Genomic DNA, 27,599 nt, shown 5'->3' with positions numbered 1-27,599 from the left:
AAAACTGCCACCCTGGCCCTACATTAAGAAATAATGATGACATAATGAAATGAAATAACATGCTAATAAATAAAGTAATTAAACATTTTTCTCAGGATCTCAGACTTCATACTTTGGGGCATGACAATTAGGTTTTAAATTACAATAAAAAGAAATTCCAGGGAGGCTCATCCTGGTAATATTCCTTACATAGTATCCTACAATCTAATTTCCACTTGGCCATTGGCATTCCCCAGCAAATCCTGGCTGAAGGAAAAAGAGGGAAAGTGTACAAAATATAAAAATATAATATAAAGAGAAAAGTGTAGTCACAATCAAACATCAACAGCAGTGAAGAGGCAAATAAGTGAATAATTATGTCCATGAGTGATGCCGTGCCCATCTTCATACCTCTTGATGGACTTCCAGCACAGCAGAAGACTTCCTGACTGTGGTTACAGTGTGCAGCCTAGATACAGGAGAAGAAAAACACAACTTAATATATATACGCACACACAGACACATACTATGTATACACATCAGTCTTGTCTATCATGAAGATTATAGACACAAGACTTGAACTAGAAAGAGAAGGCAAATAATAAATCACTTTAAAATATTCAAAACCAAAGGGCATCTGGGTGGCTCAGTCGGGTGAGCGTCCGACTTCGGCTCAGGTCATGGTCGCACTGTTTGTGGGTTTGAGCCCCACGTCTGGCTCTGTGCTGGCAGCTCAGAGCCTGGAGCCTGCTTCTGTTTCTGTGTCTCCCTCTCTCTCTGCCCCTCCCCTGCTTGCACTCTATCATTCTCTCTCTCTCTCTCTCTCTCTCCCTCACTCTCTCTCAAAAATAAATAAACATTAGAAAATTTTTTAAAATATTCAAAGTCAAGAAATCCCTTGAGTGGAGCTTTCCAAAACCAGACCACTTATTCATGGCACATTCCACGTGGCCTAGTGAGTTTTCTGTCCCTAGAACAAACTACATCGCCTACCTATCTACCAACCAGTCAGTTGGGCCCTGTATCTTACCTACAAAGAGTGAAGGACAGCATTCAAATTAAGGTGGTGAGGGAAGGTTTATTACAACGGCAATGCCAGAATTTAGTACTTTTTTTATACTTTATCTTTACTAAACTATTAGGAATGTAAAATGCCTCGGTCCTTCGCTATGTATTCCCCGTGTCATTTGAACGTTTTATTGCATCTAAGATTGGCCTAGCTCCTGAAGTCTGGTTTCCCTGTCACTGATGTAGATGACCTCATTGGTCTCTGTGTAAGTGGGGTGAGAGGCTTCTGAACTATTAATGTTTTCCTTTTCCAGGCTCTGGGTCACTGGCTTTCAACAATGGCTGGGTACGAGAACCATCTGGGAGAGCTAACTAATCAAACAAACTAATGAAGGTCCAGTCCAGACCAGTGGAAGCCAAATCTCTTTCCAGGGAGCGTTAGTTTTTTCCATGTTCCCCAGGTGTCTCCAATACACAAACAGGGCAGAAAAGCACTGTTTGCAAAATACAGGAGACCTCATCTGGATACCCAGATGAGATGAATAACAGACAGCCTGTCAAAAAGGGCTCTTGGCCATGCTTTAGTTCATCAGCTTCTACCAAAATCTCAAGAGGACTCAATTCAGCGGGGGGAATTAGTTAACTTTAAATGAACTGTAAAAACCACTCAAAATTTATTTCCACAAGCTCATATTCAACACATTAGCTTTCTTATTTGAATGCAAAATATTTCCCAAGAGGGTGTCCCATTATAAGCAAATTCATTCCAGAGCTCAGAAAAGGAAAAAAAAAACAAGGATATCAATTAATCTAGTTTAAATTCAATTTAAACTGTTCTGGCAGAGCATTAACCACTCTGGACTGGCTTCTTACCACTTCGTCTCATTCTATAAGCATCTATGTTACCCACTTTCTTAGTTTTTTAATAACAAGGGCAACGACGACAAAATGTTTGCTTTTTCGCTTCTTTGGAAAGTTCTTCTCTGAAGAGAGCCTTCTAAAAATCGGCGACTCCTCACACCGCTTCTGCATTCCTTTTCTAAAGATGTTCCAAACTTTAAAACCCAAGGGTTTTTTAGCGCTACCACCTGCTTTTTCCACTGAAAGCTGAGACCCCGGAGTAAGAAAACAGCACTTGTCCTTCAGCCAACCAACTGTTGTATTTCATAGCAACGGCTAACAGGAGCAGGTGAACTGAACTGACTCTTGGCTGGCTGGCTTTTCTGAAGGTCTGAGGCCCCGAGTCACTGCCTTCCTCATAAATTTCTCTCTTTTCATTATTGTGCAATTGAGTATTTATGTGCTGCCTACCCTGAAGAGCTAAGGCACAGAACACAGACTCAGTCCGAGGCAAGATTATGAGGTAGGTGCAATCTGCCTTCAGCCACTCCTGTCAAAGTCCCATCTCTTTCAGAGGAAGAAATGCCCATTATTTTCTCCCGCAACTGCTCTATGAAGAACACTCTCTCTAACCTGCATTCATAATAAAGTATTAATAGTTGATAAGGGAAAAGTGCTGTTACTGCCGAAATAGATGCATTTTAGCATTTGAGTTTATCCAATTCCACAGAAAAGGCATGAACCACCAACAACGTGAAAGAAAAACAAGACAAAACAAAAACCACGAACAGTTGTCACCTAACCCTTTCCAAACATGCATTTGGTGTAATTCCTACAGTTTCAAATGATGGCTGTTACAAGCAGCTCGTCACAATTTTAAGTTATAAGTAGTTCATTTGCCCGGATACAGAAAAATGAACCAAACACTAATCTTCTACTTCCAAATTGTGTATTTCTTCCCCTGTACCAGCAACAATGACAATACTGTTTCTTTGTGCCTTTTTTTTTTTCATTTGATCTGTACCCTGCATGGCGAGGACGTTAAAGGTCAAAAACGTAACCACTTTGCTCCAGCACACTGAGAGAACAAGATAAAGACCCGTATCTTCTCAAAGCTAGTTCTACCTTTCTTCCCCCTTCTGTTTCCTATTTGATACAGGAAAATAGTATTGGGAAACAACCAGACATCCAGTGAGTAAGAATTAATGGAAATCAGAGAACCCATTCCTTCTCAATACCCCTCACCTCAGACCATGCATTCAGGTGCCTGATCTACACTCTACTAAGACTGGCCCTAACTGGACGCAAAGTCCACACATCACTCTCAACTCTTTACTCACATGGAGCCTTTGGGAACTATGGTGCTGGATCCCCAAACTCATCTGTTCATTTCGTAGCGGAAACAGTGTAGACTGTTTTGAAACCCAGGGGACCCGAATTGAAACCTCTGCTCTGCTACTTGCTGGCTGCATAAACACAGGCAGCTCGCTTGACCTTAACCTTACTTGTTTTACCTTACCTCCATCTCCTTGTCTGACAAAGAGAAGGGACAACATGGGGCTCTTGTGGGAATAACACGAAGAACCTGAACAGAGAGCAGAATATGTCACCTCCCTTCTCTCCTTCCTTTGCCCGCCCAAATCCTAGAACTCTTAGCTAATGGCAGAAACATCTCAAACAGGAGAATCTGTTCTGTTGTGAGAACTTAATTTTGGATCATTGCCATGTGGAACTGTACTCTTGGGGTAAAATGGATTTGGTCCTAGATAAGGAAGAGGGATGAATGGTGGTTGCTCAAATAGAGCATCCGTTTGGTATCCTCTACCCATGACATTCAACCTTACATATCTGATGGCTTGATTTCAGGAATTTTGATGAACAGAAAAATACAGTCCTCATTACACTACTCCTAAGTGATGAGCTCTAAGCCTAAGAAGATAGCGTATCGGAGTGGCTTGAATCCCATAGGATTGTGAAACAGCATCATTCATTCCCAGCTTCCAAAATTTTACCTGAAGTCTTCCAAGGATTTCTTCTTGGTTGCTTTCAAACCACCAGTTTGGCAACAGGCAAATTTGTAATCGATGACCTGGTAAATGATGGGGTTGTACATTGCTGCTGATTTTGCAAGTAGGGTTGGCACCACAGACAGTTGGATGGGGATGGAGTCTGGCCTTCCGAAAGCTGACCACACAGAGACCACCGCGTAAGGAATCCAGGCGATCAGGAAGCCAGCGCAAATCAGCATCGCCACCTGGCGAGGGCAAGTAACAGAACAGAGTCAAAACACTGGGTGGAAATGAAGGGTGGGAGGAGGAGCGGCAGCCCAATTACACCCAAGAAAGTCTATTACCTTTTACATTTATCTCGCCCATAGGAGAGACATTTCAGATGGACTTCAGAGATGTTCAGCCAGAAGAAGTTATTACAATGCCTTATCCCATTTACCACATCCTATCCAATCTCTACTCCAGAATTGGAATGTACCAAGAGACCCAAAGTTTAACCCTATAAACGCTGTCCAATTTTACATTGGGCATGAACTCATGCTAAGAAGACATCAGTGCCCCTGAAATTTCCAAGACTTCTCAACCCACGTTGATGGAAAATATGTTCCATCGTATTTTCACAGAGGTACACGGACAATATGTTCACCTTGAAGAAATTTGAAATCACTCATTTGCCTCAGGAAACAGAAACTCTGCTCTTGTTGGAAATTTTAATATGAATCTTCTTCAGAGATTTCTATCAAGTGTTCCTTCTTTTGGCTCATTTTCTCAAGTGTGAGGCTCAGAGAGTGGAAATTCACTAGATATAAAGTAAAACAGAATCGCCAAGCTTTAACCAAAGTGACACAGTTGCATTAAGCAAGACTTTTCCAGAAAGGACTTTTCTCTCTCACAAAATTATAATTACCTGGGGGAGCCTCTAAAGTTTCAGATCAAAGAATAATTAGAGACAGGGTTTTAAAACGCTCTCACTAGTTTCTCACCATCTGCAACCCAGCCCCCCTACTGACGTAGCCCTAATTAGTGCCCTGTAACTACCTGACCCTATGGATTATCTCACTTGAATTCAACAACCCCTTTTTAGCAAGTGCCTTGTGTCAGACACAACGCCAAGCGCTAACGGGGACACTAGTACACCTTAGTGCCTGGCTGTATCCCTCTGGAATACAAACCACTGCAGTACACGGCAGAGTAGGATTTAAGTGCCAGCCCGGAGGAGGACCAAACTGCACGGCACAGGGCAAGTTCAGAACAGTTTCGCGGGAGACGTGGCATATAACCTGCATGTTGGTAAGTTAAAATAAAGGAATAGCAGTACAGTCAGTGTGAGCAAAGGCACAGGTATGTGTGAGGTTTGTACAGAAACTAGCAAACAGTTCACTTTGGCACATGAGATGAGCCTGGAGAGAGAGACAACATGCGTATATTCAGGGGCTTGTGGAGCATATTACCAAGCGTGCACTTCATTCCATGTGCTTTGAGGCACTAGTAGGTTTTTGAGCAGGAGACTTAACGAATGGAAGATTGACCTCTGCTGAATGAACTGGGGCAGGAAGAAATAGGAGGTAGAAAACTCATTGCTCATTCGTTGAATCCACAAGGGTGAGTATTCCCCCATGTTCTGTGCTGGGGATAAAGCAATGAGCAAAGCAGACACCATCCCTGGCCACACAGAATTTCCACTTGTAACAGTTTGTTTAGGCTGCAGTGTAAATAAGAAATAGAAGGGCTCTCGCTTCGAGTACTAACACTGGCAAATGAGGTCCGAGCTTTGGTGTCCATTTTAAACAGGAGCCACTTCACGTCCTAATTGAGACAGAGTGCACGAACCTCGAAGTCTCTTTACACTATTATCTACCAGAGTATTTTTTTCTGTAGGAGAAATCATGAAACAATATTCACGTTAGGGCTGTGCAGTGGACGTCTGGTTTTGTTTATTTTCCTCTGCCTCATATACCTTCTACTTCAGCATTGCCTGTATCCCTTCTACCCCTGTTGCATGGAGCTGGCTTCGCGTGACCCAAGCTTGAGCAGAGGCCTGCAGGCCCCTGGCCACCATAGCAAGAACAGGGATGAGTACATGGCCAGAAAGAGCATGATCAGACCCATCTTTGTGATTTTATAAGGGCTTTGTAGGAAAAGTGGAGCTTCCTTTATCCTTGAGTTCCCCCAAACCCAGAGAAGATGAAAAAATGGAACTATCCAAGGCAGGCATCACCACCTCTTTCCCCACCCTCTTTTTTTTTTTTTTAATTTTTTTTTTTAATGTTTATTCATTTTTGAGAGGGAGGGAGTGTGAGCTGGGGAGGAACAGAGAGAGGGAAACACAGAATCCAAAGCAGGCTCCAGGTTCGGAGCTGTCAGCACAGAGCCCGTCACGGGGCTCAAACTCACCAACGGTGAGATCATGACCTGAGACCAGTCGGACGCTTAGCGGACTGAGCCACCCAGGCGCCCCTCACCCCCATCCTCTTATTCAAGAAGGAAAATAACAGCTTCCGGTATGAAGGTCATGACAAGCTAGCGTAGTGGATCAAGGATGAAGAATGAGACACAAAATGCTTTATTAGTAATAGTTAAAGCAACAACATTCGTGCATGCTTTTTTGTTTTAGAAATTCAACCGGATAAGTTTTGTTTTGTTTTATAACAAAGTCATTTGAGCACATGTGCATTTCAATACGCATGAGAGCAGAGCTGTTATATGCAGGGAATGGTCCTACCCCTACTTGACCTCCGAACAGCCAGCAGCAGGGTGTTTGCCCTGAGACCCCCATATTTGTGGGCCGTGTCAAGAAAGAAGTCTGAAACACCTACTGGAAGTCTCAACGTTATAAAATTCCACCCAAGAAGTTCAAGGCTCATCTCTAAAAATGAACTGCCGCTGAGACACACATCAGTTACCTTCATTTCGTTCCATTTTACAAATAGAGTCTAAATCTCATAGCGATGAATGAAGTGAGCGCGGACCTCCTTCAAGTCCTGAGCCCTGTGTTGGGGTCCCGCAGCCTTCCTTTAGGGTCCTGATCCAAAATACTTGCCCGTGCTTAACAATTATCCCCCAGCCCCAGATCACACATGCAATCCCTCTGCTTGCTTTCCCACCTCTCTGCAGAGGATTCCCCGGGAGAAACTGTATTTGGTTTGGTCTGGCCTGTGTGACTTCTTTTGTAAATAGAAAGGATGCCACAGGGCTCAAAGTGAGGGCCTTTTTCTAAATCCCCAAATAAACAATAACTGTATAAATAACACTTGCTTTAGCAGATGTCTGGGAACTTAACATAGCTCTTGCCTTTGTCCTTTGGTGACTCACATGATGATTTCACAGTATTGCAAAGGCTGCATTCTGGGTTGCCGTCAAAGTCATTGACAAAAAATAGATTGGCACTCAGTCCATAATGTTTTCTGCATTTTATGTATCTTCTACTTTTATGAGAGTGTGCAATGGAAAGACAAAGGACTTCAAACATTAGCATTACGTTATCCTTTTTAAAAGAACATAGGAGAATTAACTGTACTGTGGTTTTTAAACACAGAGCAAATGCATCATCGTGGCTTTTCTGATTAGAATTAAGCTAAGTGCTTTAAAATGAATGACTAGAAATCAGGTTTAAAGCAGAAAGAGGGATAAAAGCCTAGATGGAAAAGCACTGCAGAATGTTACTTATATGTTTGAAGTGAATACAAAGTTAACAGAAGCCACATTCATTTTTTACCATCTTCTCATGTTAAAATCTACTCCACAAAATATTAAACATTAAAACATTAAATATTAAAGGCATTTTAAGATACACCCTACAGAAATCTCGCATGTTACATTCATTTTCCCAGTGCTTTCTACTCAACATGGAACGTGTTTAATTTTTCATCAGCCTGTTCCTTGCTTTCCTCATTTCTGAGTGTATCCTCATTTCCATTTTCCAAATTTTCTTTTCCAGGTGTCCTTAAACCAGATCTAACACAGACACCTGTACCTGTCAGCTTTTTCTAAGTTGTTTATTTTTTAATCGCTTCACTTTTATTACTGCCTTGTGGTTTACTGGAAAACAGTAAAACTTCAGTTCTTAAATTAGGCAATTTTTGTGGGAGGAAATTCACAGAATATGTGTTCTGCTTCTACAAAAAAAAAAAAAAAAAATCACACATCTGCAACCCAGTTCACTTTAAACATACCTTGCTGCAGAGGACAAAGGGATATCTGCATGTTCCAGCTAAATTCAAGGGCATTAATTGAAGTGTCCCAGAAGCAGTACTGTCCATAATTGATTGATTCTAGCGAATCGATCAATTAAAGCAATAATAGAACAGTGGAATTGAAAGTAAATTCTCCAAGTTACGTAAGGCTCTATGTGTGGGTCCAATTCATCTTCACCAGTCCAGCAGACATGGTTTCCAAAAAGGGATGTCCTGCCCTCTCTGTGCTGAGGCAGTGTGCAAAAGTGCAAATATCACAGATGGAGAAGTACTCAGGTTTGGATTCCAACTGTGTTTGGCTCCATAGTGTGAGTGAGACAGAACCCCGGGTTCTCTGAGAATGCCCTTTCAGTTCCTTCCACCAGGCTCCTTTGCCCAGATATGAGTAAGGCTTCTCATTTTGAATCTGTGTACTACCTTGAACAATGAAATGGATGGTTGGGGCACCCGGGTGGCTCAATTGGTTAAGCGTCTGACTCTTGGTTTTGGCTCAGGTCCTGATCTCACCGTTCGTGAGTTCAAGCCCCATGTCGGTCTCCATGCCTAGCGTGGAGCCTGCTTAGGATTCTCTCTCTCCCTGTCTCTCTCTCTCTCTCTGCCCCTCCCCTGCTCACTCTCTGCCTTTCTCAAAATAAATAAAGTTTAAAAAATAAATAAATAAGAGATGTGATAATGCAAGAGTCAATGCCAGGTACGCGGCTACCACCCCCCACACGCAAGCAGCCTGCCATTGAGTGACACCACCAATGGCAAGGAGGAAGGAAGGTGATAAACTTAACCATGACCTACCTTCACTGGAACCTCAGCTCCTGACAGGTACAAAAATAAGGGTGGTGATAGCTTGCACGCCACCTTTGAAGAAATAGAGGAATTCAACAACCCTAAGCATGTCTCATTTGAGTTTCTTCCTCCCTTCTCTTTAATCGATAGAAGGACAACTAAGGCCAACCATCCAAGGCCCTTCTTCATGCACTTAGAAAGAAAAGAATTCTGACAGCTTTGATGTGTCCACCATCATGTGAGCCCTGGTTGTGATCCAAGTAGAAAATATTAATTTGTATTAAAAAAAAAAAAAAAGACATACAAGAAGGAGGAGTGTTCTGCACTTCCCAGCTGCAACTTTCTCAAATCTTAAAATACCACTATTCTATAAACAAGCAAAAGCTGAGATTGAAAGGAGAGGATGTAAATTAGGTCATATCGCTCTGTACATCTGTGTTTTGGGGTTTTGGTCTAAAACTGAACACAACATTCCCCAATGAGGCAGCGGCTGGCTTGAAGAACTCTCACTATCTGGTTCTGCAAAACAAGGGAGACTTCACTGGTCATTACAGATAAACCAAGCCCTTAAGGTGAGGAAACCGCTACTCAGAGGGAAAACGTACTGAGGTGGAGAGGTAAAGTGGTTTTAGCAATAAGAGTGATCACCATGGGTGCTTAATCCACCAATCTAGCCGTTTTGATACAACCTGAGAGTCTTAGAAGGTAACTTAGATAGCATTTAACTCCCCTCTCCCACCTTCTCTCGCAGATGAGAAAACCGAAGCCCAGCCAGGTGAAGTGGTTTTTCCGAGGTGAATCAGTTAAGATTCTGAGTTGCAAGTAACAGAACTTGACTTTGGCCAAGGGAGACAGAAAAGGAATGGGCTGATTAGGACAGAGTGTCACTGGGAATGCTGGACATAGGACTGAGGCCAACCACACAGAAATGACACCCAAAACGGATGGCTTGAGCTGGCCCTGATGCAGAAACCATTGCTGCTGCAGCCATGCCCCCAGGGGACATCTCCCTGCCCCTTCGCTGGTGACACTGGCTCCTGAGACAGACTGGCTGGAGCCTAGGGTTATGGCTATACTCCAGCTGCAAGGGAATCTGGGAAAATTCATGACTGATCTTTCTGTATCTTTTAAATTAGGAGTCATCCTTTGCTCAGACATATTGTTCCTCCCCTCCATCCCCCAGCAAGACTCAAAATGTTGGAAGTTCCTTAACACAGAAATTCCAAACATGGAAAGGGGTTCAGCCACTGGCAGCCAAAATAAATAACAAATATCAGCTCACTGAGACCCTAAAGTGGGTCACAGGCAAAACTGGGATTGATTCCTAATTGCAGTTCTTTCCTTCAACAAATATATATTTTTAACATATATTTATGTATACATCTTTATTCATATTTATTTATATTTAACTTACATTAATATACTATAATCAATTATATGTTATACCATATGACATTATTATATAATATATATATAATTGTTTGTGTGTGTGTGTATATATATATATATATATATATGTATATATTTGAGGCATTGTGCTATGTCCTGGGGACACAAAGCGAACAAAATGATACAGTTGTTACTCCACAGTAACAACTAATGACTAATGTTAAAACCAGACATTGAGCAAATAATCACAAAAATAAATATGCAATCATAAATTAATTATAAGTCAGAACCAGCTCCAAGAAGAAAATGTAAAGACAGCAGTGACACGTTGTAATAGGAAGATTTGAATTCAATTCGGGCAATGCTCTTCTGAGAAGTGACATTTAAACTAAGAGCACTTATGAAGAACCAGAGGAAATGAATTAATCGGTTTAAAAAATAAAAAGCAATGCCGTTCCACTTTCCCACAAACTGACCCAGAAGCCTCCCCGGGGGGGGCTCTCTGACTATGACCCCTCCATGATAAATAACACTCCATGCGCAATAAAAGAGAGATAATCATTTGAGGAAAGCAGAGATTTACATTTGTGATTTTTAAAAAGACTTCAGGGTGAAAGAACAAAGCAAAACAAAATGCCTCTCAGTTATGAAAGGGACGGAGGATCTCCAGCCAGGGGTCAAGGGACCACTTACCGCTCATCAAGGTAATTAGATGAACTTAGTTTATTCAATTATGTATTCATTATCGTGATCATGATTAAGCGTCTAGGAGGCCCTAGGCAGTGAGGCTCAGAAGCACACAGGACGCGTAGCACTTGCGCTCACCTACCTACTAGCAAAGAAGAGGGACCAGCGTGGGATTCAATAAAGCGAATGTTCCAAGTGCTCCTATGGCCCATTACAGAGGGACTTCAACTAGCCAGGGGCGATCAGGAAGGCGTTTTGGTGGAAATAAGGGAAATGAGCAGAAATCCAGATCCCAAAGGATCTAGATACTAATTATAGACCTGGAACTTATAGATGATCTACATGTGTTAAATGAATAAATATGAAGTACTAATCCATACCACATAATAATATTTGGAAAAATTAGTCTGTGCTTCTGGTATTTTCTTCCTGTTACTCCACCACCCCCCTCATTAAAGCAGAAGCAAGAGTGTTCAGTGCATTGTGTGAAGATTTTTTCAAGCAGAAATATCCAAAGAAGTAAAACATTCATTTCTCAGCTTGTGAGTTTTAAAATAGAAATTTGAAACTTACAGGAGAGAAAATACTTGAGAGAAAGGGGATTTGGATGTGCGAAAAATGACATCGAGCATCCACAGCCAGAAACTTGCAGGCCTGGAAGCATCAGTCTTACTGAATGGGAACAATTTTAGAGGCATGCACGTGGTTACAGGTTTCCCACCCAAGAGTGGGTAAAAGGCCTACAGCTCGAAGGTGAAGGGACCGCCGAGGAGCTGGTAACTGACCTTGAGAAATTGTCCTGAGGGACTCCACTGAACTACACACAAGGGGCCAGGGTTGGTGTTGGGGAAGCAAAAGACCCTTAATGCATTTAGGGATATCTTCCCAGGGTCCTTCCCAGAGTCCCAGGGTCCCAGGGTCCCAGGGCAGGAAACTTCCCAGGGTCCCAGCCAAGCTCCCAAAATACACATGATGAGTTGTAGTCAAAGGACAGGGAAGTAACTAGAATTGCTGACGAGCCTAAAGAGACCTTCTAACTGGAACAAGCAGGATGCAAAGTGACCCATGACGGCTGATGACTGAGACCAGAAAGAAACCTAAATATCTCAGCAATACCAGGGTCAATAAATGAACAACCAGACCAAGAGCCCCCCCCACCCATTGACACTACGGAATTCTGAAAATCTCCCTGGAATTTATACATAGCCCTGGGAGAAGGAGGAAAACCCCAAAGCAACTGAACTTATCCTGATTGTCTAATATTAAGTTTGCGTTACAAAGTCAAATGTAGGCACGAAAATGAGATTATACTGAGTCATAGAAATATAAAGAGCTTTTGTTTGTTTGTTTGTTTTATTTCTTGGGCTTTTTTTGCACACCTCTGTTTGCACTCTTGTGAAATCTCAGCCTACCAGAAAAGGCTGGCAAAAGCATCATTTTTAAAAAATTAATTAGAGGAAAACTACAAACTACAGAGATATTTGTAAATGGAATGTCAATTTCTAGGTTGATAAGACCAGCCTGGCAAAATGCAGGCCCAGATAATAACCCAGCTGGAAATAATTAGAGCCCCCAGAAAAGTAAATGATTTTGACCCCAGAATCCAAGGAAGTGGGCTTTAAGTAGTAAGCTTTCAGACCAGGCTTTTCTAAAAGATCAGAAGCACCAACTGAATGAGCAAACTGCTCAGTCCTAAGAGGTAGTTGAATGGAGGAAAAGCTTTCTCAGACGATGAAAAGGCCCAGTATGAGGTTGTTTTTACTAATTTTTACTCAGTAGAAAAAAAAAATCAAGATCAAAATTAACTAGTAATTGAAAACATTTCAAATTTAGCACAGAAGATGCCAAAATAGAAAGCTATGTTTATCAATGTGGGTTGAATTTTGATTTACATTTTTTGTGTTTAAGTGTAAGTAATTAGAAGCATGTTATATTCAGGCTATTTTAATATAAGTTTTATATATACAAATGAGATGCAGACATATTGGATAATATATAATATATACAATATAGACATTATATGTAATATAATGCCACTTAGTGTATGTTAGAAGAAGATGCGTATAAAATAAAATCATACATATATATGCCTACACTTTTCATTTAATATCTCTCTGGTTGATCTGGGCTGAGTAAGCCTGCATACTTGATCTATACAGTCCAGTCCAGGTCAAGGAGAATGATGACCACAACCCAAATTAAATGGTGTGTGCTGAGTTTCACCTCCTATGCATAATGATTTTCAGAATCATTCACCAAATTGCCCACCCGCCAGAATACACAAAGAACAAGATGCCAGGGTATTTATAAAAGTTGGCTGTGGGTGGAGTTAGGCAATTCCATTAACCAGAGACCAGATGATGAATAACAACGGACTCAGAGAAACTGGAGAAGAACCCCATGGGAATCAGGATCTGGACTCACTGATCAAGACCATCAAAATGCCTCGAAGCCGATATCATCAGAGGGTGGCAAGAAGTGAGAGGAAGTCAGATGACAACTGAGCAGCTTTCTGCTATGCCAAATAACGGGGCTGCAAGGTGAACTCAAATCCACCTACGAGTGTGACGGATGTTACGATGTTTCTCTGGGCGTATTTTCATAAAGCACTGAGAAGAGAAATTTTTATTATTGTTGTATTTACTGTGTCCTGAAAACAGTACTTGGTCCTGAGTAGGGTTTGGATTAAATGTAATCCGAAATTAACTTGGATTAATTTATTTGGATTAATTTGTGTGTGTGTGTGTGTGTGTGTGTTTTAATCACAGATAAGAGCAAAAAGGAGAGCTAGAAATGAAGAACTGAATTCCTGATCCTGGATTTTATGGAAACATTTCTTTCCATTTTACAACCAATTATAAGAGAGAAGTAGATTATGACTCCTGATTCTGCATTTTCATCCCAAAAGAATTACTCTATGATTAGATTATGAGCATAGATTTGCAGTGATGAAAACTTCCCTCGGAGCTGGTCTTTATTCAGCAGGTGGAGCTCAGGAAGGAAAAGTCAACCAGAACCATGAAGAATCTCTAGCTCACACTTTGCAACCAAGACACCCTTGCACCATCTCGAAACATCTGCAGTGTGAAGAGAGGAATATTACTAGAACCAAGGCCCTGACTTATTAGAAGCGACCCCGGGTCTAGAGGGAACTGTTACTATAGGTCCCGAGACAAGTGGTCCCCAAGTAGGTTGTGAGGACACGTGAACGTGGGATATCAGTAATATGATTGGTTGGGACCAAAAGGAATGGTTAGAACCTTAATCTGCATTTATTTCTGCATCTTTAAAAGTAAAATGGAAATTAGCATGTCCTAGTGTCAAATATACAGTTTGACGGTGTTAGCTGCATGTCATTTATATTGACGTGTGTGCAGAAAAGATATTTTTCAACGTAAAGGTAAGACAGGATGAAAGTGGAAAGACCACTGCCTCATACTTTCCCAGAATTCTTTAAAATTACAAGAGAATAAAGGAACTGCGGCTTCTTCAACACCTTCTATGCACCAAATGACAGAATAACCTGCTTTATCTCGTTGAATCTCCACCACAATCCAATGAGATCAATGGTACTATTCTTGTTGCCCAAGTGAGGAAACAGAGATTCAAAGAATTTCAGTGTCTAGCTCTGGGTCACAAACTTCACAGGTGTTGGTCATGGAATGAAAACCCCAGTCTGTTTTCAAACTGTGTGTTCCATTCCTTACACTACAATGCCTAAACAGCTGTCAACCCTTGACGTTAGCATTTACCAAGAAACTCAACCCTGCAGGAATTATATTGCATTAAGATAAGCTTCCCATAGGACAGCAGACATGGTAAATAATGCGAGGTGACAGAATGTCCTTCACACCCACCAACATCCGTACAAAACTACAAATACTCTGAGGCATCTCATGATGCTTAAAACTTATTCTTATTATGACTTGAATAATTTTTGAGAACCAAGAGTATCTTATTCAATAGAGAGAATAAGCTCCCAGTAGATCCACCATACAAATTAAGTAAATATCTGATGTGTTTGGGTGTGTGTGTGTGTGTAAATGAGAGACAGAAACAAGAAAAAGAAACACTACAAAGGTTTAGATAAATAATAGCAAAGTTGAGCAGTATGTAAAGAATAGGGACTCTAAGTTCTCCCCAGTCCCTAGCATCCCCTATCCTCTTTGCCCTACGATGTTTTAATTGATTACAAAATACCTCTGTAAACTGTTACTGTAGTTACCTTGGTCAGTTTCATTTCCAGCACATGGCTGCTATGTATCCGACTGTCGAAATGAGCTACTTCTTTGGAGGAGGACTTAACCTTGGCAATGATCTTCACATAGGAGAACACAATCACAGCCGTTGGGAGCAACAGGCAGAAGAAGAGGATGTTCAGGATGAAAATCTGGCCGCCCACGGAGGCCTGGGCCAGCCACCAGTCCAGGGTGCATGAGGTTCCGAAGGGCTCAGGCGCGTAGTCCCCTAGACCTACCAAGGGCATGGTGGTCCAGAAGGAAGCATAGGCCCAGATGACTGCCAGGCAGATGTAGGCGTGCTTTCTTTTCAGCCAAACCCCTGGAGGTAGAAGAAAAGCGTTACCGGGATGTAATCTGCCCTGTACCCAAATACCTCCCCTCGATATGTCAAATTCCACATCCAAAGAGTTATTCCATTGGATTCTGGGAGAAGTGGTCAGATAACTGAGCTCTGAGGGAGAGTGGAGTGAAGGGAGAAAAGTTCCAGAGCATGGGCCTTTTTCCACGCAAATAAAACTAGAAGTGCTTTCACAGGGAAGGTTTCCATAGGCACACGGGAGCCTTGGGAGGGGAAGGGACAAAAGCTGAGGAAGGAGGGGCAGTAGAAAGATGAGAGGGTGCCGAAGACGATGAACGAAGGATCTTAAGAAAGCATCTAGAATGACCTTTGAGATCCTATCCAATATAAGGCCCATTGGTAGACCAGAAGGACCAAGCGCCAAAAACCATGTATCAATGATTCATCCAAGATAGAGTCCTTTGGGAAAGGTGGAAATGGTAACACATTGTTTGTGCCTTTAAATACCCTTCTCCCTAAAATCTTCCATGTCTCTCATTTCATTTGTCCTCATAAGCACTTGTTGGTGGGGGTCGGTGGGCCACCACCATTACTGCCTGTGACCTTAAAGTGACTGACCCTGCTTCACGGGAGCAGACTTTGAACCTTCGAACGTTACTAACACAGCAGTCATGCTCACACAGCCATGGCAAGAGAGGTAGAGGATTTAGCTAGATTGTATCATGTTCTGCAAAAGTAATTGGGGTGGAGTGGTGCCTGGGTGGCTCAGTCAGTTAAGCATTCGGCTCAGATTGTGATCTCACGGTCATGAGATTGAGCCCTGTATCAGGCTCTGTGCTGGCAGCACAGGGCCTCCTTGGGATTCTCTCTCTCCTTTTCTCTCTGCCCTTCCCCAACTGGCGCTCTCTCTCTCTCTCAAACAAATAAACATTAAAGGTGACTCAGTTGGTTAAGCCTCTGACTTCAGCTCAGGTCATGATCTCATGGTTCATGGGTTTGAGCCTCACGTAGGGCTCTGTGCTGACAAGCTCAGAGCCTGGAGCCTGCTTCAGATTCTGTGTCTCCCTCTCTATCTGCCCCTCTTCCACTTGTGCTCTGTCTCTTTGTGTGTGTGTCTCTCTCTCTCTCTCTCTCGCACGCGCGTGCACTCAAAATAAATATACATTAAAAAATTTTAAAAAAGAAAGAGTAGTTCTGTGGAAATATTTTCAGGAAAACAAAATTAACCTCTAGGTTTTTCAGGAATAGTTTCCATCAACCAAAAGAGAATTCCAAGAAGAAGAAACAATGTAGTCATCTAAAAAAAAAAAAAAAAAACGCTGTAGAACACTAGTGATCATTTTCCAAAGTTCAACACACCCACCAAAGACAGGGTAGCCTGATCTAAGTGCTGTAGCCTACTGGGAAAATTACCTTCACACCCCATTTATCACCTCAAAGAGAAAGGGCTGGAGAAGGGAATCCTTACTGCCTTGGTTTGGAGTAGCAGAGAAGAAATATCAGAACACATTCAACAAAAGCCAAATGATCTCTTCATCACAGACTCCAGCCTGCCTCTGCTCAGTGCCACGTGGTTTGGGAAGTCAGTACGGCCTAATTCTCGTTTCTAGGACTTGACCCTTTTCATGTAACCTTTCTAGACACCCATGTTCTTAGCAGTAAAACAGAGTAAATAAGACGTACATTGCTGACAGGTTTTGATAAGAGTTCGATGAAACAATGCCAGGCCTGATTTGCAAGCTACGAAGGACTACAGTAGCATGATTTTTCAGTCTTGTGTTTGCCTCAGCTCTCGCAAGAAATATAACAGATTGTATCTGTATTCTATCGTCTCTATTTTTCTCAAACACATGGCATTTTTTTATCACAAAATGCAAATTTCTCAAGCCCAACCAGATAGAGGTAAGGATCAGGTAGCCACATTTATGTCAGCTCTTGCTTGTCCATTATAATGGGTAAAACACTGGCACGGATAACCACATATATTTAGGGGGATGTGCATAGGCATACGTATAAGCATTTATGGTTAGGGTTACTTGGCGAGGTGTTGGATACTTACATTCGAGTATGGTGAAAGGCTGTCAAGTACAGGAGGGAGTAGATTAGTAGATTGGTTCTGTGTTGCTCCAGAAGTCAGAACTAGGACCAATGGGTGGAGGTTACTGGGAGGCAGTTTTGTCTCAATATAAGGAATAACATTGTAACAATGAGAGCAGACCAATCAGAGAATGGGCTGCCTTGTGCAGTAGTAAGCTCCCCGTCACTGGTCACTGGAATTATTCAAGAAGAGGCCAAGTGGCTGTCTGTCAGGGATGCCTTAAAACAGTTTATCACATTAATGGGAGAAAGGTCTACATGTTCCCAAGCGGTCTTCTAATTCCAACATTTTAAGACACTGTGTAGAGGGCTTAAGCATGAGTCAAAGCAAATGGTGAAACCATTCTATTGAGGTTCAATCTTAAAAGAAGCTGGAAAAATATATACAGTTCCCATATGGAGAGATGCCCTGCAATTATTCTGGGGGTGGGCAGGATCATCTCTTTCATTGACACCACGCCTACATCCAAGAAAATACTTAAAAAGCAGAGACATCAAGGTGTAGAATTTCTTAAATATCCCCAAGAAGTGGAAATTCTGCCTTCTCATCTATAAAATCTATAAGTATATTTAAAATTTATTTGAAATAACCAAAAATAAGTTTATAGAAAGAATTTGACTCTGAAGTCATCCAGTATATATACAATCGAATATTTTTTTATATCATTGGAAATTCTGATTTAAGTTGTTTCTAGTGGAAGTTTTAATCTGTTTAGAAAAAGAGATGCAAATTTAAAAACAACAACAAAAAAGTGCTAGGTCGTGAAGATGATGGTCCATGACCTTACCCTCCCTCTGAACGGTTTCCTTGGAGTTTGGGACTATAAACTCTTAAAATATAAAGGAAAATTCTACCACACTGAAAGCATCAAGTTGACTTGATCTTTCCCCCCTCAGGCTCCAGGCCATCCTCCGACTCCATGGTCGCAACGTCAATGAGACGGTTGACGGATTAACACACAGAGCAGTTTTATCCAGACGGAGCCAGTATTATTCCCTGGTTGTGCCTCGTTCTCAATATTAAACGTGAGGGCCCAAATGCTTCTCTTTTGGGTTCAATAAGTTCGCAGAAACCCAGGGAGCAAAAGCAATAAAAATGTATTTTTAGCATGTTGAATGCTCTAATTATTAAAAACAAAAGCAAAAACAAAAACAAAACAAAAGAAAACTTTAGTCCCTGAAAAATTTTTTATGACGGGCTCTTCCCTCATCTTTCTACCTACAAGACTACAAAAAGAACGTTGAGTGACATTTCTGCACGTGCCCTTTCTTGCCCCCACGGCAGCACAGCTCTCTAACTTGGACCCGGACTCTTTGGAATTCCTTATCTCTGAAATCATGGGGAGCCTGAGTCCTCAATGAGGATCAGAAACATCTTTCTAATAATTACACTTACCATGTGGGGAACCAACTAAACCATCTCGGAACTAACATCTTTTCAATGCATTTTATTTCTTTGTTTGCACAGCAAAGCTTACACACTTTACACAAGGAAATGATACTTTCCGAAAGCATTGTAGCCACACACCAGAATTTCCTATAAAAGTAGAATTAAGAGAAACCTACATGGACACAGGTTCAAGTCTTTAAACATATGTTAGAACAAAATGAGCTATGAATAGAAATACCCTTGGTCTCTTAGGTTATTAGCAATCTCTGTTCATGACCTATCGGTACAATAGGTACAGTCTGACAGTCCACTAGTTTTGTCTATCAGGGAACAAGAAACCTTCGTACTTACCATAAGATAAATAGCAGATTTTCAGGTATCGATCCAGGCTGACAGCAGTCATGGTGATAAGACTTCCACAGCCAAAGAAAAATCCAGCCCATCCATACCAGCGGCAGCCAATCCAGCCAAACACCCAGCGGTGACAGAAGCAAGAGATGATGGTGAACGGTTTGCCTACAACTAGAGGGCCAAGCAATTTGTCAAGGGATGTTCCCTCCAGTTAAAATTACCCACCTGCCTCAACTCCCTGTTGAGTTAGTCTATTCAGACAAGAGATACAGCTATTTTAGTCGATGGTAGGTTGCCTTGGTTTACAACCAGACCCAGACTTCCGGGATTTAAACTATTTATTCCTTCAGCCTCCATTAGTGTTTTTGTGTTTTTTACATTCTAGAAAACATTCTTCTATTTTTTGCACCCTTTGTATTCAGCTATCACATTCAATCTTCACGCTCCCAGAGGGAATAGTGCTGAGGAAGCTCTCTAAAACCTCCATCTGATCTATTCTATCATGAGGTTCTCTAACCTTTCTGCACCAGGAAAACCGAGGAACCCCTAGTCACGGGTGCCAGCCCCGTCCTACCCCCCCCCTCCCAGGTGTGGCCCTTCTTCAGTAGACAGAGGTACACCGAGTTCTTGAGAGTGGAGCCAGTTAACACGTGTTTCTCGAGTGCCTCTGTGAGTGAGACACACATCTCCTCTAGTGGTCGTGACAGCTAGTGCTAGACTTACACCCCCATTTCAGAGCTTTCAATCCCAGTGGTCTTGCCCTCTTGTCAGTGAGGATACTGAGTGTAAAAGGACTGGTTCTTATTCAGCAAATAATTATTCAGTGTCTCTTATGTAACAATCTCAGAGCAAGGTGCTAGAGGACAAAGTGGAGGTCAAGACAGACAAATGCGTTTTATAATAGGGAGGGCAGAGAAGAGAAACACATAATTTGTAATATAAGATACGACACGATGGAATGATCATTAGTCATTAGAGCTGTGAGGAAAAATGAAACGGAAGGAGATAGATAGAAATTGTTTCACATAAGGGGATCAGGGAAGACCTCTCTGAGCACATGACATTTAGGAAGATGTCTAAATCACTGCTAGAGAACTCAAGCAAGTATCTAGAGGGGAAATGTTCCAGGCAGAGGAGACACGAACTGAACGCTTAAGGTAAGTGTCAGCTGGGTGGGTGCTAAAGGCTGCAAAAGACAAGTGAAGGTGACTCGGATGGAGTGAAATTAGTATCTGTTGGGCCTGGGACTATTTTAAGCTTCCTTCTGGAGTAGAGCCTTTGGTAAACCTTCGGAATGTCATCTAGAATGCCTCTCCCTTCTCCACTTAATAAAATGGTTGCATTCTGGCTGCACACTAAAATCACTGGGGGAGTTGTTTTCTCTTGCTTTGCTTGCTTTTGTTTTACTTTATTTATTTTTTATTTTTTTTAATGTTTCTTTTTGACAGAGAGAGACAGAGAGACAGACAAAGAATGAGCAGGGGAGGGGAAGAGAGAGAGGGAGACACAGAATCTGAAACAGGCTCCAGGCTCTGAGCTGTCAGCACAGAGCCCGATGCTGGGCTGGAACTCACAAACAGCAAGGTCATGAGCCCGGGTCCAACACTTAAACAACTGAGCCACCCAGGTGCCCCTGTTTTACTTTAAATAATCAATGTCCAGGATGCCAACCCCCAGAAAGTCTGATTTAATTTATGTGGAACAAACTCAGGCATCAATATACTTCAATATAATTTTTGTTCTTTTAGCTTCCCAGGTGATTCTACTTCATATGCACAATTGTGAGCCATCTTAGTTACATAGATGAAATACACCTGGTGTCTAGTATGCACTTCAAGGTGCTTATAAGGGAATACAGTGGGCCAGGAAAAAATAAATAAAACAGGCAAATATTGTTAAGGTTTACTGGAATGGGAAATGTGTTAGAGATACTCAGAAGTTGAAAAATGATCTGGGCTCATCAGCAAAAGCACATGGAAGAAAATGTTTTCTTGGTGAATTACTCTGAAGATATATGCAGAATAATGAGGTGGTTTGTGCAATTGTAGAGCAGGTTTGCTTGGTGGGAAGCATTTTCAATGTATCAGACCAATTAAGGACCTTTTTATTCAAGTTTAGTCTAATTCGGCCTTAAACATGAACCTGGTAGTATTCTCTGGTGAGGGATGTGGATGAAATGGCGGGTTTCATTTGAACATTTTATGTTCAACACCAGGGACAAACCGGTTGGGGGTGAGCAGGGAGGAGTTGACGGGGAAAGCTATCATTTATGTTGTGACACCGCCATCGTGTGGCCATCGCTAAAATGGCAGCCATTTTTCAGCTTTGCAAATTGCCAGGGTTGGTCTTGGCGATTTTCACCCATGGGGTATGATGTAATATGCTTCTCTTAATGTGCACGTGCATTTCCAATAAGAGCTCCTGATATTTAAGCCTGTCCATACTGAGTAAAGTCTTCCCAAGTAAGGAAGGCCATGCAAAATCTCAGGGGTAGCACATCTGGTGATAAACAGTGACTCAACAGTAGAGGCTTATTATTGAGCCTTGTTTTTGGAGATTGGCAGCCGCAGAAAAATCCACTGATGAAGGAAGAACCAAGTATCAGAAAACATTTTAATAGGGACGTTTGAGGTGGGAAATTGCTGAAAAGTTTCCAGTGGAAAGAGGAGTTGATGTGTGCTGTTTGAACTCAGTTTCCCCAATTCTAGTAACTTAAGACCATACTCCAATCAGCAGAATTTGGGATCCAAAGGCACATTTGAGTGTATCTAGGCAACCCTGGAACTTTATAGATGAAAGCAAAGGGAGGCTACTTATCCAAAATCATTTATATTTTAAAAGTAAATTACAGTAAAAGAGAAATTTTATTCCAATTCCTCCTTGGCTGGGTTATCAGAGGATCCAAAGAAGCAACAAATAAACCAGTGGTTTCCAATTTGGGCCACACATTAACTTACCTGGTAATACCAATTTTAAATATCCTGATGCCCAGGTAACATTCTCAATCAAGTAAATAAACATTCTGGGTATGAAACCCAGCGGTGAGGTTTTAAGGGGGATTTTTTGTGTGTGTGTTTTGTTGTTGCTGTTTGGTTTTTTCTTGTTGTTTTTGGGTTTTGCTTTTGTTTTTTGTTTGTTTAAGTTCCCCAAGTGACTTTTTTGTGCAGCCAATTTCCAATTTCCAGAACTGAACTGGAAGCTTCCTACACTATCAATCAGTCCTGAAGCCACATTTCAATATATCAGCAAGACAGCCCTCCCCTCTTCCTGTACTCACCTCTCAGACCATCTCAAGACTGTTTTTTTTTTTTTTAATTTTTAACATTTATTTATTTTTGAGAGAGCGAGAGAGAGAAAGAGTGAGGGAAAGTGGAAGAGAGCTGGAAAAAAGGAGACAGAGGATCTGAAGCAGGCTCCGTGCAGTGAGCACAGAGCCTGATGGGGGCTTAAACCCATGAACCATGAGGTCATGATCTGAGCCGAAATCAAGAGTTGGCTGCTTAATCGACTGAGCCACCCAGGCACGCTTCTCAGACTTCTTCACCCATCACTGAAGCTTTGTTTTTGTTTTTTTTTTTATGTTTATTTATTTTTTGAGAGAGAGTGCGAGTGGGGGAGGGGTAGAGAAAGAGGGAGACACAGAATCCGAAGCAGGCTTCAGGCTCTGAGCTGTCAGCACAGAGCCTAACATGCGGCCCGAACCCATGGACTGCGAGATTATGACCTGAGCTGAAGCCGGACGCCCAATCGACTGAGCCACCCAGGCACCCGTTCATACTGAAGCTTTAAGACCTCCTCCCTTGGTGTTTAACAGATTTCCAAAAGGGCAGCAGGGGTATAAAAGAGCTCAAAACCATGATCTGTAAGTTTCTGTCTTCTAAATCGTTTAGCTGGTACACTCTGAGGTGTAGCCTTAGAAGGTATCGTGCATTATTCCAAATTGTATTCCTTGCACCTAACGTGCTCAGCACACAGAAAGGACTCAATAAATGTTAAATGGATGATCTGTTTAGCCTGATCACACTCTGTTGACTTACCACAAGCTCTGTAAAGATGGTGTGTGAAGGGAGGAGCAAAAGGAGATGGGGGAGGGGTGATCTCTGGGCCAGTGAGGACTTGAGAATGGGGCACAGCTCAAACCCCCAAAGAAGAAACGGTTGTGTTACCTGAAATCCCCAGATCACAGATTGCTAAATTGATAGTCATTATTTCCGCAGGTCTCAGCTTCTTCTTTCGTCTAGAAGACATATAAAGGACATACCCATTTCCAAATGTGGACAGAATCCCTACAAGGAAAAATATAAATTCCCGCCGTTAACACTAGGATTTGGGGTTCCCTCGGTTATGAAACACTTCTCAATTTCAAAAATGGACACCATAGGTTTAGAGGGTAGTGAGAGGACTCTAAATAAAAATCTCAATTAAGAAGATGAAGTAAAAAGCATGAGTTGCGAGTGACAGGCGAGGGATGGGTTGCCTCCAAAGGGATAGGAGTCAGGGATCATAAGACTGCACTTACCCAGAAAAAGGAACTGCTAATTTCCCAGTGAAGCTCAGGAGGCTGTGGGAATCCCCATGGTCAGTTCTTGTACTGGCCCCCAAGATGGAGTACTTCCTCAGCCACTTTTACCAAGTATTGGCTTTATAGAACTCCCTCCCTCTAAGAAGTAGGGTTAAGCCCTTGGCTCTTGATAAATTCTGACGCTGAAGTGACCCCAACCAAACAGGGTGCTTTCACTATCGCCGTGGACTCCTGAGGGAGCACCAGCAGTCAGGAGAGGCAGAGGCCAGATAGGGCTGGCGTAAACCCCTGCAAGGAAAGGGTCATCTCCTGGAGACACATCCCAGGACTGCTTGCCTCCTGAGGACACATGGACGCTGGGTGTCTGCTGCTTCTACTGGACTAGGTCTTAAGGGGAAGTGGGTGACAGTTGATAGTATGGCTCTCCCCCTCCCACCAAAGGGAGGGAAAGTGACCCTCAACCCTCCAACCTACCAATAATGGTATAAATGTGTTCCCACTTTTTTATATCCTTTTATTAATGACTAATTGGCTTTGGCATTACAATGATACTGTTCAAAAGTTCTTACAAACCCAGTTTAAATCCAAAAAAGACCCAATCCCTACTGACTTTATTTAAGAAAAGAATACACCTACTTCCATAGCTTAACATGTAGAGTAGATTTCTTCAGGAATTCTTGCTTCATAGTGTAGCTGTGTATAAATGAGAATCTGGTACAGCTGCCTTTAGTAGTAAGGAATAAGGAGAGTATTAACAGGAGAAACCCAGATTTTTCTATGTTAATTTCTACTTCTCCACCACAATTCATTTTAGGGGCAAGGAAAGAAATGTGTGTTTCAGCTGATGGTATGAAACCACCAGGAACGAACTGCATTGTGCTCTTAGGAAATTATGAATTCCTGGAGTCAGTGCTGCCTAATGGTCTGTTAAAACCTCTTTAGCTTTCTTAAGACAGAAGAGGAAAAAAAAATAGAAGAGATTAGGGAGTTCTAGAGCAAAGCACCTAAAATGAAGCCTACATCTCATTAAAGGAGACCAGCTAGCAAGGCACACTGGGATATTAAAACGTGAAGACATGGCTTGAAGAAGTTCAAACAAATGCCTTCTACTTTGTATCCAAGAAGATTGAAAACAGTAAGTATACATATATATTTGATACACAAAGCTCCTTTAAACACCCTTTGTCTTTCTACTTCTCTTTTGAGAATATGGATTTTCTCACTTTTTCTTTCTTCAATTATCTTTACTAATGTTTCATGAGGCTTCACCCAGTGCCCAAAGCATTATCACAAAAAAAAGTCAACTATCAGCTGCATGTAGATTATTCCCATAGGCAATCTTCTCTGGAGGGGATTATCAAGAGAATGCAAACTTATTTTTGATGATAAAGGAAAACAAGACTAAGAAGCTAAAGGCGGGGCGGGGGGGGGGGGATGTTTTTTGATGATCAAAATCCTGACTCTCACTCTGAATACAAAACAATGAAATCTCATATACAGACTGTTAATAATAAACCAAGTATCTATAGTAAAAGGGTTGAGGGTGGAAATGGGTCTCTAATTGATTTCTCCTCTATCCAAGGTTACATCTGTCTTTTCATCTTCCAATTTTCCCTAAGACTTCCAGTATTTAACCAAACTCACCAAGAATGTCATTGAACTCTGGTTCCTTGAAAGGAATCTGGGCATATTCCCATACCTATCTTAGGAGGGGTGAAAAACAGACATAGCACCAAATCCAAGACTGGGTCTAGGATGAGTCTAAATCCCTCCAAATGACCCTGGCCTCACCCTGAATGGCTGTTCTGGAACATATCTTCGGCTCCACTCCCAGCTCCCTGAGTCATCTGATATTCCCTTTGTTTGGGGACTCTTTTTGGACCTATTTTTCTAGCTTCACCCCAGCATGCCCATTTCAAACTGACTGTGGATTTTCCTTCCATCCCCAAATAAAACAAGTGAGAAATTTTCCTGATTGCCCAACCCACCCAGCCTGGTTACCTCTCTTCCTGAGATCCTCCCTGCCAGCGCAGGGAATGGACTGTGATCCCTCCCTCTTTTGTGTTATCTGGAGAAATTTGTCAGGTTAGAGATGCTACTTTTTTTTTTTTTTTAAACCAATTCTTGCAATTGACTGAGACAAATTCAATTTATAAGATGTCAATTGTTGTGCCTTTTCTGATAATTGAAAGTACTTGTGTTTAATGAAAATGCAGTGTGGATTTTACTATCAGATGGTCCCTGTCCAGAAAGAGAATTTGCCCATTTTGTTCACTGCTGTATTCCCAGAAATTTAAACAGTGGCAAAGAATGAGCACTCAATATATACTTGTGTTTGAAAGGACATGAGGGTCCATTTACAAGAAGCAGAATTTAAATCATCTGATAATAACTAACAATCAAGCCAAGGACCCAGGGAATCCCTCTGCATGGAATTTCTGATTCAATCTCATCAATTCCTTTTGCCTCAAGCACTGACCATAGAGGTGTCTCCAGACTTTTCTAATGAGTTTTCTAATTTCAGGAGGTTAAATGAAATTCTTAGCCCGTAATAAATAGATGGGAGAGAGAGAAGGAGACGAAGAGAGAGGGAGAGAAGGAGAGAGAAACAAAGCTTGACCCAAATCTGAAAAGATTAAAGGCAGACACCCCCAAAGACATAACCCACCTGTGCACTGGTTACCCAAATGTAGAACACCAGTTTTAAATTTAAGAAGTTTTGTGGTTGAATTCTAATCGCCTAGGCTACTGCTGTCCGATAGAAATACAGTGTAAACCAGAAATGTGAGCCGTATGTATTTCAAACTTTTCTGTTAGCCGCAGTAAACAAAGTAAGACAATTACTAAGTTGATTTTAGTAATATATTTAACCTAGTATACCCAAAATGTTATGAGTTTGACATGTAGTCAATTTCTTTACATCCTTAACGAGCTGTCTTTACATTATTTTCTCTAGTGCTAAGTGTTCAGTATCTCGCGTATATTTACACTACAGCACATCTTCTGGAAAAGTCACCATTCAAGTACCCAGCAGCCACACATGGCCACCACACTGGAAAGCACAGTCTGGAAGCAGGTGCACCATGTTCTGGATTATGCATAAAACTTTTTGACCCTGGGCTTACTCCCATTTTATTATCAATACATTTTTCCACCTCTCACCAAAATCACTTAGTGATGCCATCATGGGGCCACTCTACTTTGGGTGCAAATAAACTTAGCGTGTCTGTTGTCACCACAGTCCGGGGACAGTTCCTCAATTATGAGAAGAGGAGGTGATTTCTAGGGTCCTTTCTGAGCCTATCATCTTATGATTATATCAAAAGCATTTTTTAAAAAGTAAAAGAACCACTGTATTTAAATAAGATATCATTATCATTAATTTTACTATTCAGAAGACAAACCTACTCCCAAAGCAACCAAAATAGTCTCAGGATAAGTGATTTTGCTATAAAAGTTCTATGATGATCAAGGGAATATCCATCACTAATAATAAAGATAATAGAGTCATTTCTATGAAACATTCACTGAATTTCACAATGCCACCCCATCCTCTACCTTCTTCCCACTCTCCAGTTCCACTCAAAATATCTACATAAATATCTGAATCCTTGTGCAAAGTCAACATGTTAGCCCATGAATTTCCTACACGCAGCCTTTGCACAGAAAAATTAAGGAAGCTTACCAATTATTGTTAAGTAAAAGCCAGCCACTAGATCCGCTTCCCAGGAAAGTTTGGAAGCAAAGGGGTCCCCTTCTCGAAGGTAGTGTGGCAGGCGCTCATCTTGGGGCGGGGCAGTGTGGTTTAGCGCCAT

General features: G+C 41.7%; 1 protein-coding gene across 1 annotated transcript; it reads right to left on the bottom strand.

The window, feature by feature from the left end:
* Nucleotides 1-384: 384 nt before the first annotated feature.
* OPN5 (opsin 5) lies at nucleotides 385-27,599 on the bottom strand. The gene is made up of 6 exons (XM_042937308.1): nucleotides 27,470-27,599; nucleotides 23,429-23,548; nucleotides 19,263-19,433; nucleotides 15,111-15,445; nucleotides 3,840-4,081; nucleotides 385-448 (listed from the first exon to the last, which is right to left on the bottom strand). The coding sequence occupies exons 1-6, from the start codon at nucleotides 27,597-27,599 to the stop codon at nucleotides 385-387; spliced, it is 1,062 nt and encodes a 353-aa protein (XP_042793242.1).

Source organism: Panthera leo, chromosome B2 (assembly GCF_018350215.1).
Source record: "Panthera leo isolate Ple1 chromosome B2, P.leo_Ple1_pat1.1, whole genome shotgun sequence".
In the NCBI taxonomy this organism is placed as follows: domain Eukaryota; kingdom Metazoa; phylum Chordata; class Mammalia; order Carnivora; family Felidae; genus Panthera; species Panthera leo.
Note: the sequence above shows the minus strand (reverse complement) of the source record. Positions and strands in the feature narration are given on the sequence as shown.